This window comes from Dromiciops gliroides, chromosome 4 (genome assembly GCF_019393635.1).
Source record: "Dromiciops gliroides isolate mDroGli1 chromosome 4, mDroGli1.pri, whole genome shotgun sequence".
Taxonomy (NCBI): Eukaryota; Metazoa; Chordata; class Mammalia; order Microbiotheria; family Microbiotheriidae; genus Dromiciops; species Dromiciops gliroides.
The window spans coordinates 444,024,344-444,039,428 of record NC_057864.1 but is presented as its reverse complement, the minus strand read 5'-3'; the positions used below and the strand labels follow the sequence as shown (position 1 = coordinate 444,039,428).

General features: G+C 40.8%; 1 protein-coding gene across 1 annotated transcript in view; it reads left to right on the top strand.

The window, feature by feature from the left end:
* Window positions 1–15,085, top strand: part of CASQ2 (calsequestrin 2) — a 115,484-nt gene that overhangs the window by 95,412 nt on the left and 4,987 nt on the right. Inside the window, exon 9 of the mRNA XM_044002638.1 lies at window positions 11,100–11,200. Within this exon, the coding sequence (XP_043858573.1) occupies window positions 11,100–11,200 (101 nt within the window). The remainder of the gene's footprint in view (window positions 1–11,099; window positions 11,201–15,085) is intronic.

The window sequence follows — 15,085 nt, the reverse complement described above, 5'->3', positions numbered from 1 at the left end:
CTTATCTACCCCATGGGGTTTGGGGAGGCTCAAATGAGATAACAAATGTGAAACCAACCAATAAAAGCAAGCTGTTATCCCAACCCTGCCGGCAGCCTCCAGTAATTCTAGAGTGCTACCTCAGCCCTTCCCAGGCTGGAGAAATATTTTGTATTGCTCCAAGAGGCCTTTGTTGTATTAAGATGCTATAAATCTTTGGCTGATAAGATCTTCCTCTGCCAGCTCCCCAGAAGGTCTAGCCAGGAAAGGACATTTTCCAGGGGGTCTCTGGATACTTTCGAGATTTCCTGGTTGAGATGCCTTGTCTTTCTTTTCCAGTTATCTCTCCCCTCACCCGCCCCCCTTCTCTGGCTTCCATGTGGTTGCTTAGAGAGCCAGCTTGGGTAGCCGCTCATTTGACAGGTTTGAAAATGAATGCATCTCTTCCCTGCCGACCTCCAGATGTGTCTGAATAAATTTGACATCTTCTTTATAGGACTTGATGAAAGGTTTTGCAAAGTGGTGTTTCTACATGAGTGCCCCCTAGATGGATATCCTCCTTGGGAACACAGAATGTGAGTGCTAACAAGCTTGAAACGCAAAGATGGGCCAGTCTCCATATCTAGCGCAGATTAAGTGAGGGGCCCGGGAATGGTGAATTTCTAAACCCGGCATCACCAGAGCTGCAGCTGCCGCCTTTGGAATTTTAATTTTAATTTTTTTTTGAGACAAAGTGCGCGAATATAAATCCAAAGGCTAATTGCTCTTTTGGTTTCTCAACGCAAACTTAACAACCCCTTACATTTTTACAGTGTTCTACTTTTCAAAATACTTTTGCTTCCATTATCTTGTTTGCAAGACACCTCCAAAGAGGTATATAAACTTGGAGCCAGAATCCGTATACCTGAAGCACAGCTCCAACATTAACTTGTGACCAGGAACCAATGAATTCTCTAATTGGAGCCTCCATTTCCTAAATGAAGAATGAGAAATGCTCCTAAACTTTAAAGTGCTACGGCTGTGTGAGAGGCAGAGTAGATGGAAACCGAGGTTCAGGTCCCACTGCTGATTTAAACTGGTTGTGTGAGGCTGGGAGTTATATAACCTTCTGGAGCCCCAGGTAACTCTCTGAGACTGTAAGTTGTAGATCAGGTGCCAGCCTACATCCATTTAGTTTCCTAATGCAAATGAAATCACAGGTTCTCCCCGACCCCACAGAGTGAGGCACCATTGAGCCTCATAAGTCCTCTAAGCTAAGTGATCATGGTGGTGGTTGTGATGATGTTGTCTGACATTTATATAGCACTCTAAGGGCTGAAATATTAATAATCCTGGGGGGGGGGGAGATAGGGTGTTCAATTAAAATGATTGAACCTTTAATCCTTTTGACAAATAATTGAAAAATCAAAAATGGGAAATGGACAACAGAACTGATTGTTATTGTTGTTGAGTCGTTTTAGTCATGTCTGACTCTTCGTGACCCCATTTGGGGTTTTCTTGGCAAAGATACTGAACTGGTTTGCCCTTTCCTTTTCCAGCTCATTTTACAGATGAGGAAATTGAAACAAACAGGGTTAAGTGACTTGCCCAGGGTCACAGAGCTAGTTAATGTCTAAGATTGGATTTTAAATCAGGTCTTCCTATCTCTAGGCCTAGTGCTCTATTCACTGGGCCACCTAGCTGCCCAACAGAACTGATATGAACCTCATATAATAATAATAATAATAATAATAATAATATAAATAATGATGATTATTTCATCTAGAAGTTTAACCAGTATACATTAATTACCACAACAGAGAGATGAGCAGAGCCCAAGAAGAATCTCAGACAGCAAACATCTGACTTAATTGCCAAAAGGAGAGAGACAGTTCTCAAATGTAACCTAGGTTAGAATATAAACTTATCTGTAAAAAAAATCTTAAAAATAGGGATGATGTCTATGTGTAACTGGAAAGTAATAAAATACTTTTATGGAAAAAATAGAGATGATGGGCAATTGGAGGCAGGAACCATTTTTTGCCATTCTTTGTGTCTCCCGTGCCTGGAACATAGTAGGTGATTAATAAATGCTTATTGACTGACAGTTATGATCACTATTACATCATAAAGCAGAGAGAAACAATAAAGGATAAAACCAGCTTAAACAAAGTGTAGGGGCAGCTGAGTGGTGCAGTGGCTAGAGCACCAGCCCTGAATTCAGGAACACCTAAGTTCAAAGCCAACCTCAGATACTTACTTGAGCAAGTCACTTGACACCTATTGCCTCTCTTCCCTCCCCCCCAAAAAGCCAAAGTGTGACAAGATATCCAGTTTAAAATGGTATCCAAGGATGAAAATGGAAGAACTGTCAGACAGAAGAAATATGAAAAAGATCTCAAAAATGGTTATCAAACTACTTTTTCCATCAATAATAATAGCTAGCAATTACATAGCACGTAAAAAATTTTGCCAAGTGCTTTACAAATATTATCTCGTTTGATCCTGACACCAAACCTAGGTATCATTGTTACCCCATGAAAACTGAGGCACAGAGAGGTAAGAGATTTGCACAGGGTTACATAGCTAGTAAATGTGTAAGGCCAGATTTGGACTCTTAACATCTCTACCCCCAAGGGTTCTTATAAAGGACATAGAAATGGTAAAAAAAAAAAAAAAAACAAAGATGGGAAAAGAAGAATAGATTAAGTATAGATCGAGGAGATTCCTCCTTGAATCGACACAATTGTTAGATCATTGAGGGATCTGAAGGATGGCAAGATATCAAAGACATGGAAAAATCTCAGACCTTTATAATGGCAAAAAAACAAAGAAAAAGTTAACTGAAAGGACATTAATAACTAGAACTTAAATTTACCCAACTAAGCAAAATGTTTGTGAGAGTCATCTGCACACAAATCAATTGCATCCTTGATGAGGGAATTAATAGGGAGTAGGCTTTCCCAAGTGATAATCAATAATGGCTCACATCCTTATTATCTCCCGATTAATTGAAAGAATAGAAAACCCCCCTAGCTATGGCTTATTGTTTGTGGATTACCAACAATGAACTGATTCTGCAGAGCCAAATTCCACATTGAAAGTTCTCTTAAAGTGTCCCTCATCCATGCATTAAGATCATTCGGGGACTGCTGATTAAGATGGAAGCAATACAGAGTCCCTCTTTCCCACATGTACTTTAGCAATGATCTAAAAAAAAAAGGCTTCAGATTGAGTGATGACCAAGAAGTCTTAAAAAGACATATTGAGGGGCAGCTAGGTGGCACAGTAGATAGAGCACTGGCCCTGGATTCAAGAGGACCTGAGTTCAAATGTGACCTCAGACACTTGACACTTACTAGCTGTGTGACCCTGGGCAAATCATTTAACCCTCATTGCCCTGCAAAAAAAAAATAATAATAATAATTGTTCCCTTTGACCTTAGGAGACAGGACAAGGAGTCATGAAGGAAAGTTGCAAAGAGGCAGATTTTGGATTGATGTCAGGGGGAAAAATGGGCCAACAGTTGGAACTGTGCTAAGGTGGAATGTGCTGCCTCAGGAGGTAGAGGGTTTCCTCCTCTCTGGATGGTTTCCAAAAAAGGGCTGGACGACCACTTGTCAGATGTGTTGTATAGAGGATGCTTGTTTGGGTTTAGGTGGACTAGATGCCCTCGGAGGGCCCTTCCAACTCTGAAATCGTGTCACTTTTGGAGCCGACAATTCATATCGTAGATGTAAACAATGAGGTTTACAACCACCAAATTGTATACTGAAGCCAGTTCTAATGAGCTTGCAAAAATGATTATATTTTGGGGGGGCAGGTAGGTGACTCAGTGGGCCCTGGATTCAGGAGGACCTGAGTTCAAATCTGACCTCAGACACTTGACACTTACTAGCTGTGTGACCCTGGGCAAGTCACTTAACCCTCATTGCTCCCCCCCACCAAATGGTTACATTTTTAAAGTATTTGCAACTCAGAAATCTGTAATCATTATAAATCAGCTTGATTTACTATTTTCTTGATGGTCTAGAATTAAGAAAGTCAGTACAATTTTTTTTAAAGTGTGTGCATACTTTTTTCTCCCACAGAGCCTGATTGTTTAACATTTACCAGCACACTCTGTTTTGTTCTATATACATTGTTTGAGCTCAGCAGAATTGCAGGAGTCTCAGGGAATGAAGTCATCATGGGACAGGAGACCTGGTAACTGGAGGCTAATAATAATAACGATCACTATCATCATATGCATTTCTATAGTGCTTTAAGGTTTACAAAGTGCTTTACATATATTCTCTCATTTGAGTCTCACAACATTCCTGCATACCACCCTGATCTCATCTGATTCTGGAAGATGTATGTATGTAGGCATGCATGCATATGTCTGTATGTATACATAAGTGCACAATGCATGCAGATATATTTATATTTATGTATATTCATGTTTGTATATAGTGTGTAACACATGCACAAATGTGCACATGTGTATACATGCACAAACATGTACATATGTGTGCATATAGAGATGTGCTTAATTATATATGTATGTACTATAGATTTATGCATATGTGTATAAATGGATATGTGTGAATTTGTATATATACACACACCCACATATATGTATACACATGGTTGGTTGATTGGTTAGTTAGTTAGTTAGTTAGTGTTTGAGAAGGCTGCATGGTGTCCAGGATAGGACTCTGGGCTTAGAATCAGGAAGACCCATTCAAGCCACAGACATTCACTTTCTGGGTGACCCTGGGCAAGTCATTTAACCTCTGTGCCCACTAACTCACCTTTTATATGAGGAAATTGGACTCACTGGCATCTAAGATCCCTTCTAGCTCTGAATCTATGATCTTGTGTGCAAAGTAAAGGAGGAAGAGTATGTGAGTCATGATGGGGAAGAAAGGAAAAAGAGAGAGAGAGACCTTTGTAAGGACAGAATTCAGAAAACGGGTCTGTCTCTGTAAGTGTTTCTGCACTATTGTTTGGATACTCCGGCTACTCACTGATTCGTAGAACAAACCTCCAAACACAATCCTCAGTATGTGTGATTCATGCTTGTCGATGAACTTAACTGTGCTAAGCAGATGCAAACAAGCAGCAGCAGGGCTGACCTATGGTATGACTTTGATGGGAGGAAAAATCCAATTTCAGGGAAGGCAGAGAACAAGACTAAGTCACTTAAACCCAGCAAGCTGCATTTCTCCAGGACTTCTTCTGCACTAGGATAATTAGCATGCAGAGTTCCCCGGGGAGATGTCACTTCACTTTTACAGGGGGAGAAAGAGAAGCAGGAATACCCAGGGGCGGGAGGGGCTTGAGGCTTTGTAGATGTGTTTGCTCTCCGCCAGCTTCCGAGACATTCCTGGGCTGTGTGGGGCCTCAGCTCCTGCTGAAATGATGGAGACTGTCCCAAGACAGGTCCCCAGGAAACTGACACAGCCTCAGTCGCACCAGTTTCTGCTTTGGGAAGTTGCGGCCGTAATCAGATGTTCCCTTTCCCATGAGGAGTCCAGTTCACAAGGACGTCTCTAACCACCTGCTCGTTCTGGGGAGGCAGCAGCCAAATGGAATAATCATCTTGTTGGGTGCTCATCGTTTAATCTTGGCTACAGAGATCCCAAGCTTGAAAGTCTGTGCCCCTGCCTGAGGCCAGAAGCGCCGCCGTGTGTCATGGGAAATAAGCCTCTTGAGATCTGTTCTTTTTCATTCTGTCTCATCTCTGTGGTACCTAATAATAAAGGGGAAAACTCTTGCCCAAGGGATATTTGCCTGCATGTGCTCTGCCTCTCTGAGATCTGAAACATATGAAGCTAAGTGAACAATTAGAAAGTCGGGCCTGGAGTCAGGAAGACTCATCTTCCTGAGTTCAAATCTGGCCTCAGATGCTTCCTAGCTGTGTGACCCTGGGCTAATCTCTTAACCCTGTTTGCCTCAGTTGCCTCATCTTGGACAAAGGGAATGGCAAAGCACTCCAGTGTCTGCAAGAAAACCCTAGATGGGGTCATGACGACTCAAAAAACGACCGAAAAGTGCACACTAGACTCACATTTCCTTTCAGAGGCCCCATCTTCCTCCTTTGAGAACAATTACTCAGAATTCAGGGGGATATCTCCCCCTTTTCAACAAGTGCTTTTGCACTTGTCCCAGATCTCACTGAACCTGACTCCCTTTTTCTACCCCATCTATTCACGAAGCCTCTCTGCTCCGTTGGCACGATAACCTTAATTTTGCTGCTTTTACCAACATATAAAGGTGCTCTCTGTACTTTCCCATCTCTGTTGAATCTCAGATGAGACACGTGATATTCTTGCTACTCCCTTGATTCTGGGAAAAGCAGCAAAGTAGGTTTGTATTTGGTGCCTCTGGGGAAAGATATTCCCCTCCCCCCCCAAAAAAAGCCTCCTTCTGTGGATTGGGACCTAGACAGACCACCAGTGGAGAGAGTAATCCTTCTTTTGCATGCAACACCCCTTCCCAGGAAATGCAGGGACTACCCAGGTGGCTTTTCCATCCCTGCTCCCAAGTATCAGATGTGCTCCCAATGTGTCAGATTGAATGAAAGGTGTGAAAGTTTAACAGTTTGGGATGCTTTGTCATTCGTTAATTTAGCATTGCCTTGAGCAGGGTGGGAGCTAAGGGGTGGTCTTTGGGGCACCTCAGCATGTGAGTGGCAGGTCATTCCACCTGAATTACCTGTACTGTTTGACTTCTCATTAATCTTGGTACAGTAGCTGCTCCCTCCCTATGGTTGTTCGTGGTCTCCTTGTTTAGGTTCAGAAAGCACTGGGCTGGAACAAGATAGCCTCCTTACAGACTAGGGTAATTCAAGGGATGTTGTTGCACCATCAGAGTGGCCCCGGGGATTTAGGTAGTGCAGCACACATATCAAAGGAAAAGATTCCCATAGCTCCTTTGGATAGTGCTTTCAAACCACAAAGAAATGAGCAATGATATTTAACAATAATAATAATAATATAGTAGCAAAGATTTGTAAGTACCCACTATGTGCTAAGTGCTTTATAAGTATCAACTCATTTGATCCTCACAACAACTCTGGGATGTAGCTGCCATTATTATTCCCATTTTTACACTTGAGGAAATTGAGGCAAGTGATTTGTTCAAGGTCATGCCATTAGTAAGTGTCTGAGGCCAGATTTGAACTGAGATTTTGGGGTTTGTTTGTTTGTTTTCGGGGCAATGAGAGTTAAGTGACTTTCCCAGGGTCACACAGCTAGTGTCAAGTACCTAAAGCCGGATTTGAAAAGTGAGGTATTCTTGATGCCAAGCCCAGCACTCTACCCACTGCATACCTACATTAAATCAGTCACTCTATATAAGAGTAAAATTTTTTTAAATGTGTCCAAAAAGTTAGGAAACATCCCTATTAAAAATGGATTAGATTCAAGACGATGGGTTCAAGGTGATATAGTGAACAATAACACCAAAAGGAAATAAAAAATTAAATCTCATCTATATACAGGATCAGGAAAGCATGAGCACAATGACAGAGGGAAAAGCCTTGGAAATCATAGTGAACCACAAATTAGCCATCAGTGTCATAGAAAAGAAAATAATATGATATTGATTTATCTGCTTAAAAAAGGTGATAACATGACTATGCATATTTGTTATTAGGTGTTTTTTTTTCCCATGTTTTAGTGTGGGGAGGAAATGGAATAGGGAGAAAATGTTTTTTTAATTAAAAAATGTATTTTTAAAGAACATGATATATAATCATGGAGAAGTAATCCTCTTCAACCAGAAAGCACATTATATTATGTTTGATCTGGATCATAAAACTTTAAAAGAATATAAAATTCTAGGAGGGCATCCAGAGAATGGGGCATGTGGAGAGGAGCTAAGAGATAAGGAAAGAAGATGGAAGTAGTGGGAAAAAATGATTCTATATTAGAAAAAAAAGTAATGAAATGAAATGATTTTGCTTTTAGAAGAGAAAGCTATGAAGTGGTTTAACTAATTTACAGTAATAATCCTTGAAAGGAAGATTGTGCCATATGTGGAGAGGATAGGGAGTGAGGGACGAGGAAAAGTGGAGATTGAAGCTGAAATCAGGAAATAGCCAGAAATGAATAAAAGAGTTTCAGTGGATATAGGGAATATTTTCTTGTCTGTAAGGGTAAAAGATACGAGAATGAGGAAGATGAAACTTTGGGAATGGGGGCAGGGAGGAAATGCGGTAGTAGCAGTGGAAGGTGGAAGAAGTCTGCCTGAAGAACTCATTCCCACTTCTGATGATGGAGTAGAAAATAGGGCAGGAACATGGGTTCCTTTTCTTCCATTATCATTCCAAGTGGCATCCATCATTAGAAAGCTTTAAGAACAATCAGCAGCCCTGCATGGTTAGACATTAACCTGCCTGTAGGCCTACCTTGTAAGGTAGAGGATTGGGCCAGATCTCTGGAAGTTCCTTCATTCATTCATTCAACAAATGATCATTAAGCACCCGTGATATGGACTGAATCAAACACTGTGAATACAAAGAACAAGACAACACAGAGTAAGGCAAATGCACTGAAGAATGAATACAAAGTTGTACAAGGTAAATTCCTGCCTTCACGGAGTTGACGATCCATCAGGGGACAGGGCATATATGCACAAATAAAGAGTGTGTGATAGTGAAATTCCTTCACTATATTTCCATGTTTACAACAAAGAACTTTCCAATTAGACCAGTATCCTAAAATGAAATGGGCTGCCTTGGGAGTTAATGAGTTTCTCATCCCCAGAGGTCCTCAAGCCCAGGTTGAAAGACCACCTATTGGGGACATTTGGCAAGGGATTCATGCTGTAGGTGGAGGCCAGCCAAGATGACTTATGGTGTGATTCTATGACGCTATAATAGATGGTCCCAGGGACTGTCATGCTGGCTGCTACTTGGATCCAGACTGCCCCTTCAAGTTACACAGGTGCCTGATCCTTTTTTCTTTTAATTGCAAAGTCTTCTAAGAGATTCTCATCTAAATGCTTATGAGCATCTCAGCTTCTCACCCCCCCCCCCACCTGAAGGTAAAGCAATTTGAACAGCCTCTTAACTTTACCTAGCAAAGCAGAGCTGAAGCTGCCAAACTGGTCTCACAGGATATCCAGTTGCCAAGATCAAAAAGCTCAAGGTCAGCTTCTTTCTGAGTAGAGAGTTCCTCTCTTTCTAGCTGGAAAAGGCACCAAGGTATCTGCCTAAGTATTACAGCAGAAACAAGATGGGGTGGAAGGGAAGGAGGGAGGGAAAAAAATGGTGGTCCCTGTGCCCTCAGGCTGGTCCAACTGACCTTAGGTAGCTTCTCGTCGTACTTTGAATAATCGGGAAGCAGAATATTGTCATCAGTATCTACCTTGTGTCTAAGATGGATATATGGCTAAATATTTCTCTTCTATAGATCAATACCTAGCACAGTGCTAGGCACAAGGAAAGTACTCAATAAGTGGTTGTTGCATTTTTTTTAAAGTACTGGTGTACTGATCTTCAGTGGTGTTTATAATTCTGGCTAGGTACCTTTTTGAAGAATCATAGATTTAGGGGCAGCTAGGTGGCACAGTGGATAGAGCACTGGCCCTGGATTCAGGAAGACCTGAGTTCAAATCTGGCCTCAGACCCTTGACACTTACTAGCTGTGTGACCCTGGGCAAGTCACTTAACCCTCATTGTCTCAACAACAACAACAACAACAACAAAAAGAATCATAGATTTAGAGGTGGGAGGGACCTTGGAGGTCATCTTGTCCAATCCCTTCATTTTACCAATAAGAAAATTGAGGCCCGGGGAGATTACATGCCTTGTCCAGGTCACATAGTAAGTGTCAGAAACGGGGCTTGATTCCAGGTCTTGCTGATTCCAAGGGCACTACTCTATCCACTGCACTAAAGTGGTCTCTTTTTTTTTTGTTTTGTTTTTTAGTGGGGCAATTGGGGTTAAGTGACTTGCCCAGGGTCACACAGCTAGTAAGTGTTAAATGTCTGAGGCCGGATTTGAACTCAGGTACTCCTGACTCCAGGGCCGGTGCTCTATCCACTGCGCCACCTAGCTGCCCCTAAAGTGGTCTCTTAAAGACTTAGACCAGGGATTTCTTTACTTGAGTGGCTCTAAACTTCTTTTTTAGGTTAATCAGGATTAAGTGACTTGCCCAGGGTCACACAGCTCAGTTTCTGAGGCTGAATTTGAACTCAGGTCCTCCTGATTCCAGGACCAGTGTTCTATCCACTGTACCACCTGATTACCCCCAGGTCTTCAAACTTTAAAAAAATATAGTTTGACTACTTTATTTCGATTTCATTGGTTTCTTTGCTAAGTATTTTGCTTTATGCATTTCAAAGCATTTTTCTGAGAAGGCATCTATATTATGCTTCACTGAACTCTCAAAGGGATCCATGATTAAACAAGGTTAAGAAGGCCTGACTTAGAGAAAAGTCTCTAACCTATTCTGGGAGATCAGCTGGAGAACATGGTCAAGAATCACAGAGAAGAGAGCATGAATAAGATCCAATTTCACAAGTAGAGGGAGTATCTACATTAATGATATTAATGGAGCTGCTGTTTCATGGTTATCAAATAGCTGCATTTTTGTAAAATTTTATATGAATATCCTATCATTTATACCATTTGCCTAGTAGCCTTGGAATACATCTGTCTCAATTGTACATATATAACCTATATCTGATTGCTTACCACCTTAGGGAGGGGGAAAGGGAAGGAAGGAGGGATAAAATTCGGGACTCAAAACTATAAATAAAAATGTTTATTATTTAAATTTTTTTAAAAGAATGCAGATACAACATTAGGGGATAATTTATATCTCAAAACAGTTTATTCAATAAAAGAGAGAAAGAATAAATAATGAATTAGGCATGCAAAATTTTTAAAGGGAGAAAAGTAGTGGGTTTAAAAAAAACAACTAAAAACCAAATAGGAATTCTGAAGATCAAAGAGATTAACAAAATTAAAAGAAAAAAGCCCCATTGAATTGATAAATCTGAGCTGTGGTCTTTGTTTGTTTGTTTGTTGAAAAAATAAACAAACAAAAATTGAATACATCTATCCCTAGGGGTTTCCCTTTTGTTCCTTCCATCTTGGAAGCAGCATAGATATATGTGATACTTAATGCTATATATTGTTTCAGATGGCTTTGAGTTCCTGGAAATCCTGAAACAAGTGGCCAGGGATAATACCAACAATCCTGACCTGAGTATAGTGTGGATTGATCCAGATGATTTCCCAATGGTAAGACCTTTATTCTTCTTTGTAGTCTAATATTTGTTAGCAATTTTGGTGCCTAAGGCAAGTGTCATAAAATACACCCTCAAATAAAAATTTTAGAAGAGAACTTCAGTTGGTACAGGTGGAGGAGTAGGCAAGACTCCAAGACACTATGAGGCAGCTACTAGACATGGGAAATTGTGGGGTGGGAGGGTAGGAGGGAAGGGCAGGGCTCAGGAGAAACTCACTTGTGGTGAGGAAGCAAATCAACTAATTGCTTCCTATTTTTAACTAATTATTCTTGTTAACTTGTTACCTTGTTACTAAATTTAGTTGTTGGGTTTTGTTTTGTTTTTTGCCGCTTACACTTCTGCCATAGGAATATAAGGGCTATCAACACTCCCAAAATTTTGGTGTTCCCTGGCAAGGCCCATGTTGCCCTGCCTTAGTTACAGTTCTTTTTCTTGGGGTAGGTGGAGAAGGGGTACATGAACATAAAGCATGAAGAATAAAACAAGAAAGCTCATTTGTGTAGAATGAATGGGGCTGTTGGATCTAAGATTACCTGTGAGACTGAGCTCTGTCTTGGTTATCTATTGTTGAATTTAGTACCTAGAAGAGACACAAGAAGTTGAATTGGCAGAAGCATTCATTCCTTGGATATCAGAAGCTGGAGATACTCTTTGGGCCCCTAAAGTAGCAGCTCTTGCTTTTTTTTTAGTTTCAGGACCCCTTTCCACTCTTAAAAATTAATTGAAGAAGGGGCAGCTAGGTGGTGGAGTGGATAAAGCACCGGCCCTGGATTCAGAAGGACACAAGTTCAAATCTGGCCTCAGACACTGGACACTAGCTGTGTGACCCTGGGCAAGTCACTTAACCCTCATTGCCCCGCCAAAAAACCAAAACAAAACAAAAAAATAATTGAAAACCCCTTTCCCCCAAGAGCTTTTGTTTATGGGGGTTATATCTATTGATATTTACCATATTAAAACTTAAAACATCATTATGAAATTATGATGAAAATAGTCTTGTTATTATAGTAAATAATATTATTATGAAAATAGTTTTGACCTTAAGATCTTGGGGACCCCCAGTCCCCACTGACCTAAAAAATGGGCTTACAAGGCAGGGACAGGGTAGAAGGATCAGAGGGTCACTTTTCCCAGCAGCTGGGAACCTGGTTCCCTTTTCTCTTTTTAAAATTATTTTTTGACTAGAGGAGCAACAGGCTGAGGCAAACTGAGCAGGTGAGTGAGGGCGGAGCAGAGATACTGTTGTAGACAATTGTTCTTTGGAACAGACTACAGGGCATTCTGTTGTTAGCTTGAAAGTCTTTTTTAACCTCCCTACTAAGCATCGGTATGTTCCCCCAGTGGAAAAAGGCCTGCCAAGTCAGACGTGGAGAGTCCAGCCTGGTAGCCACTGTTTCCCATCACTACTCATGAGATCTTGTGGCCTCCACCCAAATTTCCCCACTCCTACTTCCATTCCAGACACAATAGGCCTGGTCCTGATTTCCTCCTCACAGGCCTAGTTACTTTTCTGTGGAGTCTGGAGAGTGGGGGATGGGAAAAGGAGAGCTAGAGTTCCCCTGAGGTCATTCTTTCCAGGCAACTGACCTCCCAGGCCCACAAAGAGACCTTGGCCATAAAACTCAGTGAGTAAGGAGTGTCTGTGGAGTAAGGATCAGAGGATTTTAGAGGAAAAGATGGGAGGACTTTAGAGGCCATTTGGTTTAACCTCTCCATTTTACAGAAGAGGAAACTAGAGGATTGGGAAACAGGCTTTCTTCACTTTCTTTACTTTTCTTGTTTTTTCTTTTGTGACATGGCTAATACGGAAATATATTTTGCAGGACTCCTCATGCATAATTGCTCTCATATTGCTTTCCTTGTTAAAGGGCCAGGGAGGGGCAGACAGGAAGGAGAGAATTGGAAACTCAAACATTTTTCAAATGCATACAAAATTTTTTTTTCAAATTTAAATTTTAAATAGAGAACTTAAATTGAAATAGAAATTTAAATCAAGAATTTAAGTTTTAAAAGGGATTTAAATTGAAATAGAAATATAAAATGTAAATAGACATTTTAATTTAAATAGAAATTGAAAATTTAAATAGACATTTAAAATGTCTAATTTCTAATGCAGTTGGGAAATATTTTATGTGATAGATAAAAATAGATCTTTAAACAAAAAGGGAACTGAAGCACAGAGAGATTAATTACTTTGCCAGAACCCACATTATATAGCTGTGTGGCCCTAGACAAGTCACTTAACCCTTAACTTCAGTGTCATATGTAAAATGAGGATAACGATGACTAAATAAAAGTTTGTTGTGAAGAGAAAATGGACATTGCAAACCTTAAGGAGCTATATAAATGCCACTTATTGCTGTTGTTGTTACTTGTGTAGCCCTGATGTCTGGAATTTAAACCCAAGTCCTCCTCTGTCTCCAAAGTCTTCATTCTTTCCCCTGTGCCACACTGAGTCTCATTGCCTTCCTTCTCCCTCCTTATCCCCCATTTATCTTTCAACCTCGTCCAACTAGGATGGCCATAAAGGAACACCTGCCCAATGGTCCTCCCACCCCCCTGCTATGAAAAAGACAATAAGCACCCTGCCATTCTCCTGCTTCTGCCCCCTTTCCCAGTCCCCACATTCTCTTCTTCCTCTGGGGAAGGGGTAGGGAGACTCTGGAGGACACAGCCATACCAGAGTTTCCAAAGGCACGAAGGCTCCAAGTGAGTCAGCTCCATTATTTCCAGAACCTACTCTTGCCTTAGGGAAGACAGAGAGGAGACTGCAAACAAATTATGAGAAGCCTTCAGCCTAGGACAGGAGGGCCTATATCTTTGCCTCTCTTTGTATGTGAGTCTAAGTCACACAGCTCAAGTGCAAATACTGTCAGCAGACAGCTTTGCTGGCCAACATTCAATCTAGTAATGAATAGGCTGGGTTTTCCCATTACCTGGGTGTGTCCCCCAAGCACTCAAAGTATTAAAAGCAGCAAGTCTTGAAGGGTGCTAACAAATCTTCCAAGCCTGAACAATAGCCGGATCTAAAGCTCATTTGGTCAAGTTGATTTAAAAAGAAACAGAAATAAACAAAAAAAAGAACAATCCAATCACTGGCAAGACCGAGAGGCTTATCAGAATCATGACATCAGTGTCCCAGTGACGGGTATTAATCATGATAATAAATACATATCTTAACGCTCTTTTCATCTGAATGAAATAAAGCTTTATTGAAACATCTTTTAGCTCTAGCTCTGGTAGAACCGAATTGTCCTATGGGTAGAAGTCAGGACCCCTCTTCAGCACCCTTCAAGTTACAGACAGCTCCCCTGGTCAATCCTCAACAGGGGAGGGTTCTAAGACATCTTTCCAAACCATCCACATTTTCATCCCTTTTCATAGTAGCCAGTCCTTGTAAGTTTGGTAAGATGATGTTGTACAGGAACTTTAGATCTGTGAGTCACATAGATTGTCCTTGACTCTTTCTTCAGACCCTAGTTCTTCTGATCCATATCCTCATTTCTATCATTTCCTAATTCCCATATTCTACCACTAGATCAGGAAATAAAGCAAGTAACCAAGTATTTCCCCAAAGCTAGTCCAAGGGAACCAGATCTCTTTTAGCTTCCTTCATACAAAACCATTGTCAATCTCCCTGCATACTGGACTTTTCAACAACTTTATTATTTCCCTACATACGAAATAAGGGGTTTTCAACTGTGACATTAAAGGAGAGACAGAGATAAACATCTCAATTCACTATCCTTTCATGTTCAGAGTATAACATAGTGCATGTGAATGAACATTGAACTGTCTACTACATATAAGTATACATGCAATAGAGGGACAGATTAATATAGTTATACTATATTATAGTGTAGTATAGAACTATATT